Genomic DNA, 13,796 nt, shown 5'->3' on the forward strand with positions numbered 1-13,796 from the left:
CTATACCAGAACATTGTGGAAGCAGAGGGACACACAAGCTTGTTAAAAATGTGCGTGTCTGTTTTCCCCACCGTCCTTCCCTTCCTCTCCTGTCAACACATACCCATAAAAAGGAGGTGTTTAAAGGTGATTCTCTTACCACCATCTCTAGATTCCTTGCATAAACTTTCCACTGTATAGAAATAAATAAATACTTGATTTTTATTAGCCTGGCTAGTAGAGTACATTGCCCAAGTTAAAGATTCACGGGATGATTATGAAATTGACACTCTTCATGCTTTTAGGTGTTCTTTAGTAATTGACCTCACATGCAGCTAATGGGTTTGATCATTAAAATGTATTACTGTTTGTTTTTGCTGGGGGTTTTGTTTGTTCCCATTTCTCTGGGCTGAGAAGTTTTATTTTTTTCCCTTTTAAAACTGTTTCCCTCCAGATAGAGCTTTAAATTTTCCCTTAATAAGAAAATGTAGATCTGTTAAGCCAGAACATCAAGGAAGTTATCCAAGTAAGATCTGGATGAATTTTAGAATGTTATCATATTAAACAGTTTTATATGATATGGAGAATGTGTTTTTATTCACTATTAAATAATTATCTCACTAAAACCCATAAGAAAAATGTATTAAAACAGGGTACTCATTTTTTATTAGAAAATTCTTATGTGTTAGGTAAGAATTCCAACAAAATTGATTATTTGGCTTCGGAGTGGCATATCATAACTGTAAAGTATGAATCAAGGAGTACCTTAACCAGAAACCTAATCATGCAGATCATTTTTATCATAACTTGTTATGTAAGACTATGTCATTGATTTTTTTTAATGTAAATTGTAAAGATACTTTTTTCTGAAAATTTTAGTGTAAATGGATTATTTTTCAAATGTTGTGTGATAACCAACAAAAACAGATTGATGTGACTGTGGTTGAAAGACATGCAAGTAGACCTTTGAAGACATCATTAGCATCTTTAGGAATCCTGAGGTGTTATACGTGATCTTCACCTCATGCAGTAGGGAGCAGTTGTAGATCATAAAGCCAAAGTTATAGCACTTAAATAAGTTTTCATTTTATACCCAGAGAGCTGCAAAATCAAATTAGATATTTAAGCTGTTTTCTTAAGTTATTGTCATTGATTCTTCTATATGTTAAGTGTTTAGTCTTATCTTCAGAGCAGTGTTTTACCAAAAGTAGCTATTTCAATTATTGTAGCATGAACTGCCTAGTGATTGTCTTTGCCACCTACATGTGATTGATTCCAATTTCATAGTGTTTTTATCTGGTTAGTGGTATTTATATTTCCATTTCATCCTAAAGTATTTGTATATGTGAATCTCAAAGTAAGTTCTTATACTAAAACTGCCTGTAATATTAATACAAAAGCAGAGACTGTTTTTTTTTTTTAACAATATATGTTACTCTGTCTTGCAGCAATAACATAGATGTTGCAATAGAAAACATTGAGAATATGCTTACTTCAGAGAATCAAACTGTGGAACCCCAGTACTTTGGCTTGGCATACTTATTCAGAAAAGTAATAGAGGAGCAGTTGGAACCAGCAGTTGAAAAGAGTAAGTGAGCTGTTCTTGCTAAAGAACACAGAACCACATTTTCTCTCTGGTGATGCTGGACCTGATGACTTTTGTGGATGAGTTAAAAGCTTTCTCTTACCTGTTACTTTTTCAGTAAGCATCATGGTGGAGAGACTGGCCAATCAGTTTGCAGTTTACAAACCTGTCACTGATCTTTTCCTTCAGCTTCTGGATTCAGGCAAAGTGGATGATGCCAGAGCTCTCCTACAGGTAATGATTCACCACACCTGGAGCAGTGGGGCTTGGGGCTTGTGAGAAGTAAATTGAGAAATCACTAGACCTAGTTGTGGGGTAGGATGCATGGTGCTTCCAGTGTGGATGTGCAGTGTGGATCACAGCCTCGTGACGACTGGATTATAAGAAAAGATGCCAGTCCAGGCTAGAAACGCCCTGAGGTTTAAAGGGGAGTGAAGGAAGACGTGTTTTGCTGGCAGATTTAAAGACAAATGTTTCTGTGCAGATAGGTAACGCAAAACCATTCCTTTGGTTTCCTACTTTAATTTCTCTAATGCTCTAAAGACCGAGCATCACCATGGCAACACAGTTTGCAAACAAAAAGTAGGAAATGTTTGCTTTTCAAGTACAGCTTCTCACTTGAATACTCAAACATTCTCAGTGCCTTATTCAAGGTTTATTAAGAGTTGAATTTGCTTTCTATTCACTTGTGTGTCACAGACACATTAAATGACAAATGCAGGTCTCTGTGGCCCGCACTCTCAGTTAAATTAGCAATCTTCAGGGAAGGAGACAACCGCATTCATGCCATTTTAGCAGCACTAAATATAAAGCCGTGCCAAGTGCCGACAGAACGGTGGGTGATCGGAGCTGCCACTGGCAGTGTACACAAACAGGCAGCGCTGGGGAGCCCTTCCCAGCAGGTGGCAGTCAAACAGTCACCGTGATCCCGCCAACGGCTGTGTTTGTGTAGACTCCCTGTGTCAGATTGAGGCCTGGGACCAATTTCTGATAGTAAATAGTATTAGATTCAGTTCCATTTTTATGAGCTGCAAAGCACATTGAGTGGTAGGTAGGGAGGGTGAAACTGCACCCCTGTGCTGGAGCTCTGGTTTTGATCCTTAAAGTCCATCTAGTTGGACAGAACCCAAACCATTTTTAAAAGTTCTTGAGAAGTTTCTCTGTATGAACAGTTTTGCAAAAGGTGGAAATCGGCACTTGTGTCTAAGGCTTTTTCACTTTTTGTTCCTGGACAGAGAGAAACTCGAGCTAATTGGGAATGTTCTTGTCTGGTTTGATTTGATTCCTTTTTTTTTTTTTTCTTCCCTCATCTTCCTTCCTTCACCACCCCCCCCCTTTTTTTTTTAACAGAAAAGGCAGTTTATGTTATAGAGGGATTCTAGGAATCTTTTCCATTGTCTTACCTTGCTGTCTTTAATGTTAGAGGTTGCATCTGAAAGAAATAAACTCTGAGGCCTTATCTTGGTGTGTACATTTTGAAGTGTGCCTCCTAGGGGCTGTGCATCTCTCATTATACACGTGATCGTCCTTGTTCCATTTTAACACACTATTTTCATGGTTCTTCTGAAAGCGGCACTTGACGGTTCATCTGCCAGCTTGTCCTGAACCATCATCGTCGGGGGCGCTGGCTAGAGTGCACGCTGACAGCAGCCTCGGCCAGGAGGTGGTGGGGCTTCTGCCTGGGCCCTCGGAGCCGTACTCACACAGTGGCCTGTCAGGGGCTCCCAGTGACAGCTGTGTGTTGATGCAGCAGCCGCGGTCTTTTCGTTGTCATCCCTTCAGTAGATGGAGGCTTCAGCTGATAAACCCTTTACCCATCCTTTACCTGCTTGTCAAACAGTAAAAGATTATTCTTGCTGCAGCAAAGAATACTTTATTCAAAGATGTCGAAAACATCAGCTTATAATGTAAATGTTCTGTGTGTCCCCAAAAGTTCTTTTTATACTATTCGTTTTAGTATTGACAGTGTTTTAAAGCTTTGAAAGCACTATGTGCTTTGAGAAACTTAAAAGAATGACATCTGTGATGAGTGTAAACTAAAATATTGTCTTGCCATATTTGATTTCACTATAGCATCTAAGATTGGATAGACACTTGATTTATCTGGTCTGTCATATAAACTTTTTTTTTTTTTTGAGTTTAACTTTTGTCTCTTTCTCAAGCGCTGGCTGTCTGTTGCAATGAAAGCCTTTTATAAAATAGATTGAAATCAGTCCTTTTGTATGCATAAGTGTAGGTAATTATACTTTAAAGAGAACTTGCTTTGTACATTTTAATTTTTATAAAGAAACGAGCAGTTATCTCCCTGACACCTTATTAAATGTATAATTAACCTTATGATCCCTAGCTCACTTGTGAATGCTTGGCAGAATAATTGGAGAGGAATAGTGCTTCTTTTTTTCCTCTTTCTTTGCAGTCCTAAACCTTATTCTGTGGTTGTTGAAGCATTAGTTTAATTTTTCCCTTTTCTTTTTAAACAAACTTTATACTCGCAGCACCAAGGGCGACATAATTCACAAAAGCTCAGAGTAGCTCACGTTTGTTTTCTGTTTTCTTACCGTACAAAAACCGGTTGACGATTAGTCCTTCCCATTGGTAATGATACATTACTGTATTATTGTGAACTTTGTTAATTGGAAATATTCACCTTGGTCTACTTGTTTATCAAAAACGTTCATTGACTGAATGATATTTCAATTTTTAGAGATGTGGTGCGATTGCTGAACAAACTTCAATCTTCTTGGTGTTCTGTATGAGGAGCTCTCAGAGACCGGGAAAGGTACTGTGCTTGACTTACTGGCAGATCAGGGATGCTAGAAGCCAGTCTTGTTCAGCGTACTGAGTTTCACCTAAGAGCTTTGGTTCAGTGCCGTACCTAAAAGCACTATAGAGACTGAAGATTTTGCTTGTCTCTGTTTTCTGTAAATCTGATTTTACCTATTGAGTACCACAAACCCCATTCTTAGTTTATTTGGAAACATACAAAGTTTCACAGAGTGCCAGTTGTAATGTTTTATGTGAAACATTTCGGTTTCCAGTCTGAGAGGTCTAGTTCTCCTTAATTTCCCCCACACTAGCACACTGTTTTGTGTGTGTGTGTTTTATTTACCTAATTGAACTTTTTATCTCTGACTCATATTTATTTACAGCAAGCAGCTTTTCAAAGAGACTTTTTTTAAATTTGGGATAAAAAAGTATAAGACTAAAAAGCACTTGTCACTCTGCATATAGGCATAGGCCTACTGACTTGCTCGGGAGATGGAAAGAGAGCGTACAGTAATTTATCTACTGAGAACATTCCTCCCGGGAGACTTAATTGTATGAAGTCCTGGAAAGATGCGTGTCCACTTACATAGATTGACTGAATAAATGTGTAAAAAGTGAATTAGAATTTTTAAAAAATGGCAGTTACAGTGTCTAGCTGTTTGACAGAATAAGTAAGCCAGATGTTTCTTTCGTGAGATGGGAACATGGCATAAAGGTTTATGAAATCCATCCTTATTTATCTGGCAGTATCATGTGTTTGGTTATCACTAGGATGTGGCAGGTCTGTATGCACTACCGGAAATAAACCCATTGTTGTGTCCAGATGACCTCTGAAAGTCATGGAGTAAATATTCCAGTGAGATCTGGAAATCCTCTGTTTGTATATACAAAGCAGGGAAAACTTCAGAATGTTTGACCCAGTTCTTCACATTTTATTTAAAAATCTTGCCACCTGAAGATACAGTTAATATCTCTTTCTACTCTTTGGGATCTTGTAACTTCCTTGGTAAGGTTGCCAATTGACAAAAGATATTTCGGAAAATATTTATGGAAGTGTGAGTGGAATTTCATTAATTTTGGAAAAATGCTTGTTTTAGCTGTAAATTATTAAATGAATAGTAAATATTAAGATATACAGAAGAGAAAAAAGTTTATTAAATCCAGTAGATGGTTGTGTTGTAATTGTGAAGATTTCCTGATATAATATCCACATATCAGTGTTTTATTTCATTCTTCTTTCGAGTTGTGCTAACATTTCCTATATTTAATTTCCTAGGCATCAACTCTGAAATCTTTGTTAGAATTGATTCCTGAATTAATTGAAAAGGAAGAAGCATACACTTCGGTCATGAAAAGCTATGGTAATAAGTTTAATCTGACTTTTTTATTTAAGTGATTTAGATATTTGTAGTATAGTCAACTAAGTCTTCCGCTCAAAGACAGTAATCCTAAATATCAGATAACTGTGATACAAATAATCGATTTAGCTTTAGAAAATGTTTTAAAACTGTATTTAAGAAAAATAGGTAATTATGCATATAACTTTAACATAAAGAAGTATCACTGAGCATCTTCAGCGGGGCCCAGCTATGTTGAATAGGACCCCAGGCTCCCAGAAAGACTTGGAGGTCCCCTTGGGCGTATATACTGGGGAAGGAATCCAGTCTCCCCAAGGCCACCTGAAACATAACATGAAATAGGTACATATTTAAGACTGTCACGTGACTTGCCTTCTTGCTCCTTTAGTACCCTTCCAACCTGCCTACACTTTTGAAATAACAGACCCCTTAATTAAAAAGCGGTCCCGGACCAAGGGGCGCCTGGGTGGCTCAGTGGGTTAAGCCTCTGCTTTCAGCTCAGGTCATGATCTCAGGGTCCTGGGATTGAGCCCCACATTGGGCTCTCTGCTCAGCGGGGAGCCTGCTTCCCCTCCCCTCTCTCTGCCTGCCTCTCTGCCTACTTGTGATCTCTGTTTGTCAAGTAAATAAATAAAATCTTTAAAAAAAAAAAAAAAAAAAAAAAGCAGGCCCCAAGATTTTACTTTAAATCACACTTGAAATTTCAGTCTTTAAGCAGTTTGTACCCCGACTGCCAGCTCATCACACATAAAAGGAAACCAGGCTAAAGTTTTCTCGGTAATCAAGATACATGGGAGCATTTCGCTTCCTACTTGTGAGCATCTGTCCATCCGCCACTCACTGATTTGCTCACATGAGGCAAGGGATAAACAAAGTATTGCTTTGTTGATTTTATTGTTGTCAGGACAGCAAACTATAATAGGAATTAGTAACTTGGTTCTCCCTTTTCCACCCTTACGAGGGGACAGTGATATATTTCAAAATAGAGGCAATAATTGTAAAACTTCTCAAAGTTCCATTAGGGGGTTTGGGAGATGTTAAATAATGAGTAAATAACCATGAAATAGTGTCAAAACAGTATAAAACTGCTAACTAAATTGTATAATCACACTTGGGAATTGGGATGGGGAGGAGCAAGGAGACCAGGAAGGTACAGAAAAGGTTTTGGCCCCTACAGGGACCAGTTTTCCTATAGACGGGAAATTGACTTCACCCAAACAGCAGAGATCTGTTGAAGTCCAGTGAGAACTGATGAGGCATCCATGCTTGCTCCCTTTTGGGAGATCTTGGCTCGTTGGATTGATCCTTGGATTGACTTCGATTGCATCCATCCTGGGGGCTTGCCCTGGCACTGCTGGAGTTGGGATTGGTCCTATATCACTGTTGTAGGGTAGGGGATTGTTGGTGCTTAGATGTTGACAATTGAATGTGAAATTAAAGAGTTGAACTACCAGCAGTATTTGCTAGTAGAGCCCTTATAATCTCAGTGGTAAACCTGGAAGTGAAATTTCTATACGGCAGCCACGACCGGAGAGCCAGCTGAATTTAGCCCCTGGGCTACTTCATCAGTCATTGAAGTGAAATAAATATTAGTGTAACTTGTTAATGTTAGGTAGATGTGTATAGTTTTCTTATGCAGATAATGTATTTAGAATATTTTTTGTTACGGTGGCCAAATATATTCCTCATATTTGCTTATTTTACAGTAGAATGTACTGCCAGTCTTTTTGGTGTTGTTTAGTTGATGAACTGTATCTCAATGGAGGTCTAGATTTCCACATATTTTATAAAACCGTCACCACAACAGTCCTTGAATCAGCTTGATTTAAAGTGTGGTTTTAAGCAGAAGAGGGTCGAATGGTGTGTGTTTACTCCGTGATTGAGGACTTTGGTTTGTGGTCACTTTAACTATTATGGGTCTTTTAATAGCCTTATTTGTCATCTTCCTTTTCTTTTATCCTGAATAATGCTGAATGAGAGATGTGGGGAGGAGTGAGGGAGCTGGTAGACTCTGGATGTGGCTTTTTGCTGAAAGTAGTTAAGTATTCATTTGTCTTGGGATAAAGGGATTCAGGAGTCCCTGAATGGCTAACTGTTGTTGGGAAAAGAGGAAGGTATTTATAGTGATTTATCTGTGATTAATAATCTTTTTTCCAGTCTCAGACAAGGATGTTGTATCTGCTAAAGCGCTGTATGAACATCTGATGGCAAGGAATGTAAAATTGAACAATCTGTTTCTAAAGCGTTACGCATTTTTGCTGAAGAATGCTGGAGAGCCTGTCCCCTTCACCGAACCCCCTGTGAGTATTTCTTAATTAAGGGAGTGGGGGAGATAACTCTACAGATTCATGTATGCTTCCTATTAATGTGTTAAAAAAAAAAAACACAAGTTGAATACTTAATTACATAAGGATTAGATCTCTGTGAAGAAGCCTCAGAGGAGGGCTTCAGGAACTGAGCAGTTGGCCGGCAGGTTCGGCTGTGGGAGAACATAGCCCTGTGGGGCTGAGGTTTGAAATACAAGGTCAGTCTCGGACCTTCAGCTATAGGTATGGCTTTATCAAATGTCCTTGGGGCAGTTCTCTCATCATTTCAACTTGAAATAGGATTTAATGGCCTGTATTTCAATAGCCAAGCTCATTGTCTCCCCATGAACTACTTGTTCATTTTATGCAAGTTCGTTTTTATTTTTTCATCGAGGAAGGATTGTTTTATTTTTTTAATTGAGGTAGAATTGACATAACCTTCTAATAGTTTCAGGTGTGCAATGTGATGATTCCATATTTGTGTATATGGCAAAAGGATCACCACAGTAAATCCGTTAACATCCATCACATGTTACAGATTTTTTTCTTGTGATGAGAACATTCAAGATCCACTCTTCCAGCTACTTTCCCATATACAATACAGTGTTATTGAGTAGAGCCATCGTGCTGCATATTACATCCCAATGACTTAATCATTTTATAACTGGAAATTTGTACCTCTTGACTCCCTCCATCCCTTTTGCCCCACCTGAGGCAACTCCCAGTCTATTCTCTACCACCTGTGAGCTTGGGGCTTTTTGTTTATTTGATTTTTGATTTTTGATTTTTGTTTTGTTTAGATTCCACATAAGTGAGATATATATGATATTTGTCTTTTTTTTTGTGATTTATTCCATTTTGCTTAAAGTCCTCAAGGACTATCCATGTTGTTGCAGGTGGCAAGATTTTAGGTTTTTTATGGCTGAATAATATTCTGTGGGTGTATCATATCATGTTTTCTTTATCTGTTCATCCATTGATGCACACTTAAATTGTTTCCATGTCTTGGCTACTGTAAATGATACTGCAGTAAACATTGGGGGGGGTGTTGTTAAATAAGTGCTTTAATTTCAATTTGGTGTTTTTGGTTTCTTTTGGTGGATATCCATTAGTGGATTTGCTGGATCATGTGCTCTTTCCATTTTTTAGTTTTTTGAGGAACCTCCGTACTGTTTCCACAGTGGCTGCACTTCACATTCCCACCAACAGTGCAGGAGGGTTCCCTTTTCTCCACATCTTTGCCAGCACTTGTTATTTCTTATCTTTTGTATCCTAGCCATTCTGATAGGTATGAGGTGCTACCTACCTCGCTGTGGTTTTGATTTGCATTTCTGTGGTAAGGAGTGGTGTTGAGCATCTTTTCATGTATCTCTTTGCCATCTGGATGTCTTCCAGGGAAAAATGTCTCTTCAGATCCTCTGCCCATTTTTAATCAGTTGCCCAGGAAATTTTGTTTTGTTTTGTTCTATTTTAATAAGAGAAATCATTCATGTAAAATTCATTTTTATTGTGTCATTAAGCTGCGAGTCAGTACACGTTTATTTGAGCCTCCCGTAGCCGGGCGTAAAGGCCTGCCCGCATATGTGCACACACAGCAGAGGCTCTTGGTAAAGTTTTCACTCTGGACTTGTGGCCCTTCAACTAGTGACTTCATGAACAGAAAGGAGTGCTGAGGCTTGAGGGGAAAGCAGTTGCCACAGGCCTGGAGGTCTTTGCCATCAGTTTACAGCACTTTGTAACATTTGAGGGCTTTGTTTTGTTTTATATGACTTTCGAGTTTTGTCCCATGAGTTCTCGCTGGTAACTGTACCTGTAACTTCCCTCCCTTTTTGTCTCCTTAACAGGAAAGCTTTGAATTTTATGCAAAGCAGTTGAAGGAATCAAGGGAAAACCCTTTGTGAAGCAAGCAGGCGCTACTTTATTTTGTGCGTATTTGTGATTCAGTGTCTAAAATGCTATTTTTTAAATACATTTGAGAGGACAGAATAAATAAATGAAAAGTTACTTTGTGTATTTTTTTTATTCATAATGTATATATGTCCCAACACTCTATTAACAAGAGCTGTGTGTAGTTAGTCAGTAGAGTTTTTGGGGTTTCACCTACAGCATAAATCTACAGCTTTGTTTTCACAGCTTCTGATGTTTGAAGCTGTAAGTTTTCAGGGTTCTTCTCCCAGTGACTCTTCAGGTCCCCTGTTCTGTTTTGTTCATTATTTTCATAAAAATGTTATTCCTTTATTTAAGACTTTCTTGTTAATATTATTTATCTGAAAATTGTGGACCTAGACAAAATGATGCTCAGTGAGCTTTCTAAGGCTTTACTGTTCCATGATAGGAATTCTCTTCATGTGTGAAACCCTGCATAATATCCCAGTTTTGTAAATTGCTGGCACTGGCAGGCATATTGTAAGTCATCACACCTAGCACTCGTTTTCCGGTGAGAAACAGAAACTCAGCAACTATTGCTTGCCCTTGGTCAGGGTGCTCTTTGGCAACGCCTGGATGCTCCCCGCCATGCTTTCTCTTCTCCCATGGAGGCTTCTGAGAGGCTCTGTTTATAGACATCTCTAGAACCGAGTCCTAACCGTGACGTTGATCCTGAAGCAGAGAACAGTGCATTTCCTCTTGTCTCGGTTTCAGGTTTGTCGGCACAAGTACACCCTACACCAGGCTCTTGTTACTTCATACTTATCCTTTGAATGTGTGATTTTATATATGAAGGAAATTGTGGTTTGTATTCAGTTTTATCAAAGCTATCCCCAAATTGTCTTTCATGCCTATTAATATCTATATTATCTGTTGCTACTATAAAAGAATTCAGGCTGGGTTGTGAAACACTTTACCATTACAAAAGTATCTTAATATGTAACAGTGACCTAGTTGAGGACTAGGTAATTAATTATCCAAAAAATTGAGAATGTTTTATTTGAGGTTTATCCTCATTTTGGTGTTTTCCTTATCCATTTGAAATCAGTGGTTCCCACTATTCCCATGAGGGGAGACTTTGCCTTGTGGGAAGTAAGCTGGCCTCGTGCTGCTTGTGCTGCTGACCTGAGTTGGGCACCCACCTGTCCTTCATCTAGAGCCTGCAGGTGGCATGAAAGGAAGGGGTTGATGGAGTGAAGCCAAGAAGTAAACGTCATGGTGGGATTGGCCATGCTTTCCTTTATCTCTTCTATGTGTAGTTAGACCTATGGGTTCAGAGGCCTTGGGCAGGGCCAAGTCCCAGCCTAGAGGAATTAATGAAGCTCTCCTTTGTTTGCTCCCCAGGGGCAGAAACTGGAGCTATTGTGTATGTACCTGTATTGTCTGGTTGGCCATGAGCCTCACTCCCATTAGCGATTCCACTGACGCAGGCCTTATTTTTTGCAGTTATGCCAACCCTCAGTTAGGAGCAACATTTTACTGATGTTCATTGAAAGAGGTCTCTCAGAGGAGGTGTAACCTTGGGGTATACCCTGGACTTCCCCATTTTGTCTCCTCTAGAGACAGTATAGTCTTATTCTCATGAAGTGACTCTAAGCCTTCTGTATTGATGCTGGTAAAATGCAAGGTGTAGTGCAGAGAAAATTGAGTACAAACCCCCCTCATCTAGCATTCTGAACTGCACGACCGGCTTCCCCTTTTGAATTTAAATATTTACAATGTAATTGTATATTCTAGGTGGGCTAAGAAATGCTTTCTAAATATCTGATAGCCAAATTGAAACAAATAGAAACAGAGAACAAACACAATTATAGCACTCAATAATATGTTTTAGACTAAAATTATAAGCAAACAGCTCTTAAAAAAGTAAATGTCATTGTAAACTTTTGGAAAGTATCATGTTTTACATGTGATTGTATGTTCATGTGTTTGAACCTAATATAATTTTAATGTGAAATGCTTTGAATAAATTATACTCCAAAAAACTGTAAGCTTCTTCATTTTTAGTCTTATCAAATTTTTACATAATCACTTTTATCATTGCAAGGACTTTAGTGTTAAAATTTTAAGTTAAAAATTGTGTGGTAGCCTCTCTTGCCGCCAGAATTTCTTTGCTAAATGGTGTAGTTTGTGTGTAGAGAACTGACAGTATCACAGCTTCTCTGTTACAAGGACAAGCAGATACTTAATTTGAGATCCCTGAGGTACAAAGTTGGCGAGAATTAATTAGTAGAGGAGGATATATGGTAAATGGACACTGAAAATGAAGGGGTTTTATCTGTATTAAGTGTCAGAAGGAGCATTCGACAGCTGCAGAGCTGTCCCTGGCATACTCCCCATTTCCCCTTGCCTTATCCTCTTGTTCCTTCCTGGGGAGTGGGGGTGAGATTGTGGTGGCCAGCATGGGCGGGGGGGGGGGGGGGGGGGGCTCCTCTCTGCAGCTTTTTGGCATCTCCACACCTAGCCTCTTGTCTCTCCAGGACTCCCACAGCCACTTGAAAGAGCAGGTACCCCACAGCTTGTGAACTCCCCAGGGCCTGGTTCTTTGTGTCATGTCTGTAAGCCCAGACCTTGCACAGTCCTGGCCGCAGGGCCCCTGTGTGCTGTTGTCAGGTCTGTGAGTTCTGCAGAGCTAACCATGCGCACCCGCTACTGTGTATTGGGCACCCCTCTTCCCTCACATTCAAGTTGAGAAACATCCCAGCTTACAGCAGTTAATTCCCCAGGGTGACCAAAATCAACATTGATTCATCACAAGGCTAGGACTCTAACTTCCCCAAAACAATACATTTAAATTTTAAATTCAGTTAAAAATCCAGTTAAAAGTCAAATTAGAACCTCTGAACTGTTTGGGTATTTCTCTAGGAAAGCAAGCTTTCACATTAAAACAAATGTTTCCAGTCTGGACAGCCTTACATTGTAAGGTTTTCTTCCATTTAGTCAAATACCCAGTGCCTGGCATAAATACTAAATTTGTGAATTCCAGTAAATTATTAAGCAAGCTTTATATTGCAAATTGTTCTTCCCTGTACAATTTATTCCCCAAGTCTGCAATGTGTGTGTTCTGCATATGTTTTCTCATGTGTTTGAGCACAATTTTCCCATTTAATATTTGTCTTTCTGACAAACCAATATTTGTAGTTTCTGTAAAGTGAAAGCAACATTCCTGAAGTATGGTCGAGCTAATAGCTGCAGGGGGTACACAATCATGGTAATTTATCACTTTGCTGTTTCCATTAGGAATGTATCCTGCTTTCAGACCTGCGGACTTTACAAAGCCCACATTATGCAGCCTTAGTACAAATAAAGGAAATGGCTGCATTTGCAAATTCAAAATAAGCACTTATCTTTTTCTTTTTTGCACAAAGAAAAGAAACATCAGAAGAAAAGAAACAAAATCCAGTTCAGGCAGAGCAAAAACATTTAAGCGACTTCGACTTCATATATTCGTGGCCCTGAACATTTGTTTGGATAATGGCTGGCCTTCGGGATCCGTGCTTACAGAGATCTCTTGAAAGTAGTATCTTCACTAATCCTGCCCCAGGCATGCTCATGCTGAAACTCTCTAAATTATTTACTTGCTTATGTCGTTTCCTCTCCTATTCGCCAATTAGAACAGAACCTGGCCCTGGTTGGCATCCAGTAAGCATCCTTGAACGAACAATGAGCCCAGCTCCTGTCCTGCTTTGCAAGTCCTGTGCTTTCTGAGGTTTAAGCAGAAAGTAATGACCTGTGTTGACTCAAAAAAAAAAGTTTTTTTTAAACTTAGGCACCACACTTAGTGTGGATCCCAACACAGGCCTTGAACTCATAACCCTGAGATCAAGACCTGAGCGGAGATTACTTGTATGCATGCAATGGAGAGTTTCCTCACAC

At 39.2% G+C, this 13,796-nt stretch overlaps 1 protein-coding gene across 2 annotated transcripts in view; it reads left to right on the plus strand.

Annotated features, from left to right (window-relative positions):
- The window catches only part of LOC111155893 (leucine rich pentatricopeptide repeat containing), a 109,534-nt gene extending 97,635 nt beyond the window's left edge, over positions 1–11,899 (plus strand). Inside the window, exons 33-39 of one of the 2 annotated variants that reach the window (XM_022516350.1) lie at positions 1,428–1,567; positions 1,683–1,798; positions 4,269–4,343; positions 5,607–5,691; positions 7,846–7,988; positions 9,839–9,919; positions 11,265–11,899. In XM_022516350.1, the coding sequence (XP_022372058.1) occupies positions 1,428–1,567; positions 1,683–1,798; positions 4,269–4,343; positions 5,607–5,691; positions 7,846–7,988; positions 9,839–9,895 (616 nt within the window). In that variant the 3' untranslated portion in view covers positions 9,896–9,919; positions 11,265–11,899. Of the gene's footprint in view, positions 1–1,427; positions 1,568–1,682; positions 1,799–4,268; positions 4,344–5,606; positions 5,692–7,845; positions 7,989–9,838 lie in introns of both variants that reach the window. The other variant, XM_022516349.1, reaches the window with a different exon arrangement.
- The last annotated feature ends 1,897 nt before the right edge of the window (positions 11,900–13,796 follow it).

This window comes from Enhydra lutris, unplaced genomic scaffold (assembly GCF_002288905.1).
Source record: "Enhydra lutris kenyoni isolate GAN:26980312 unplaced genomic scaffold, ASM228890v2 scaffoldscaffold44, whole genome shotgun sequence".
Taxonomy (NCBI): Eukaryota; Metazoa; Chordata; class Mammalia; order Carnivora; family Mustelidae; genus Enhydra; species Enhydra lutris.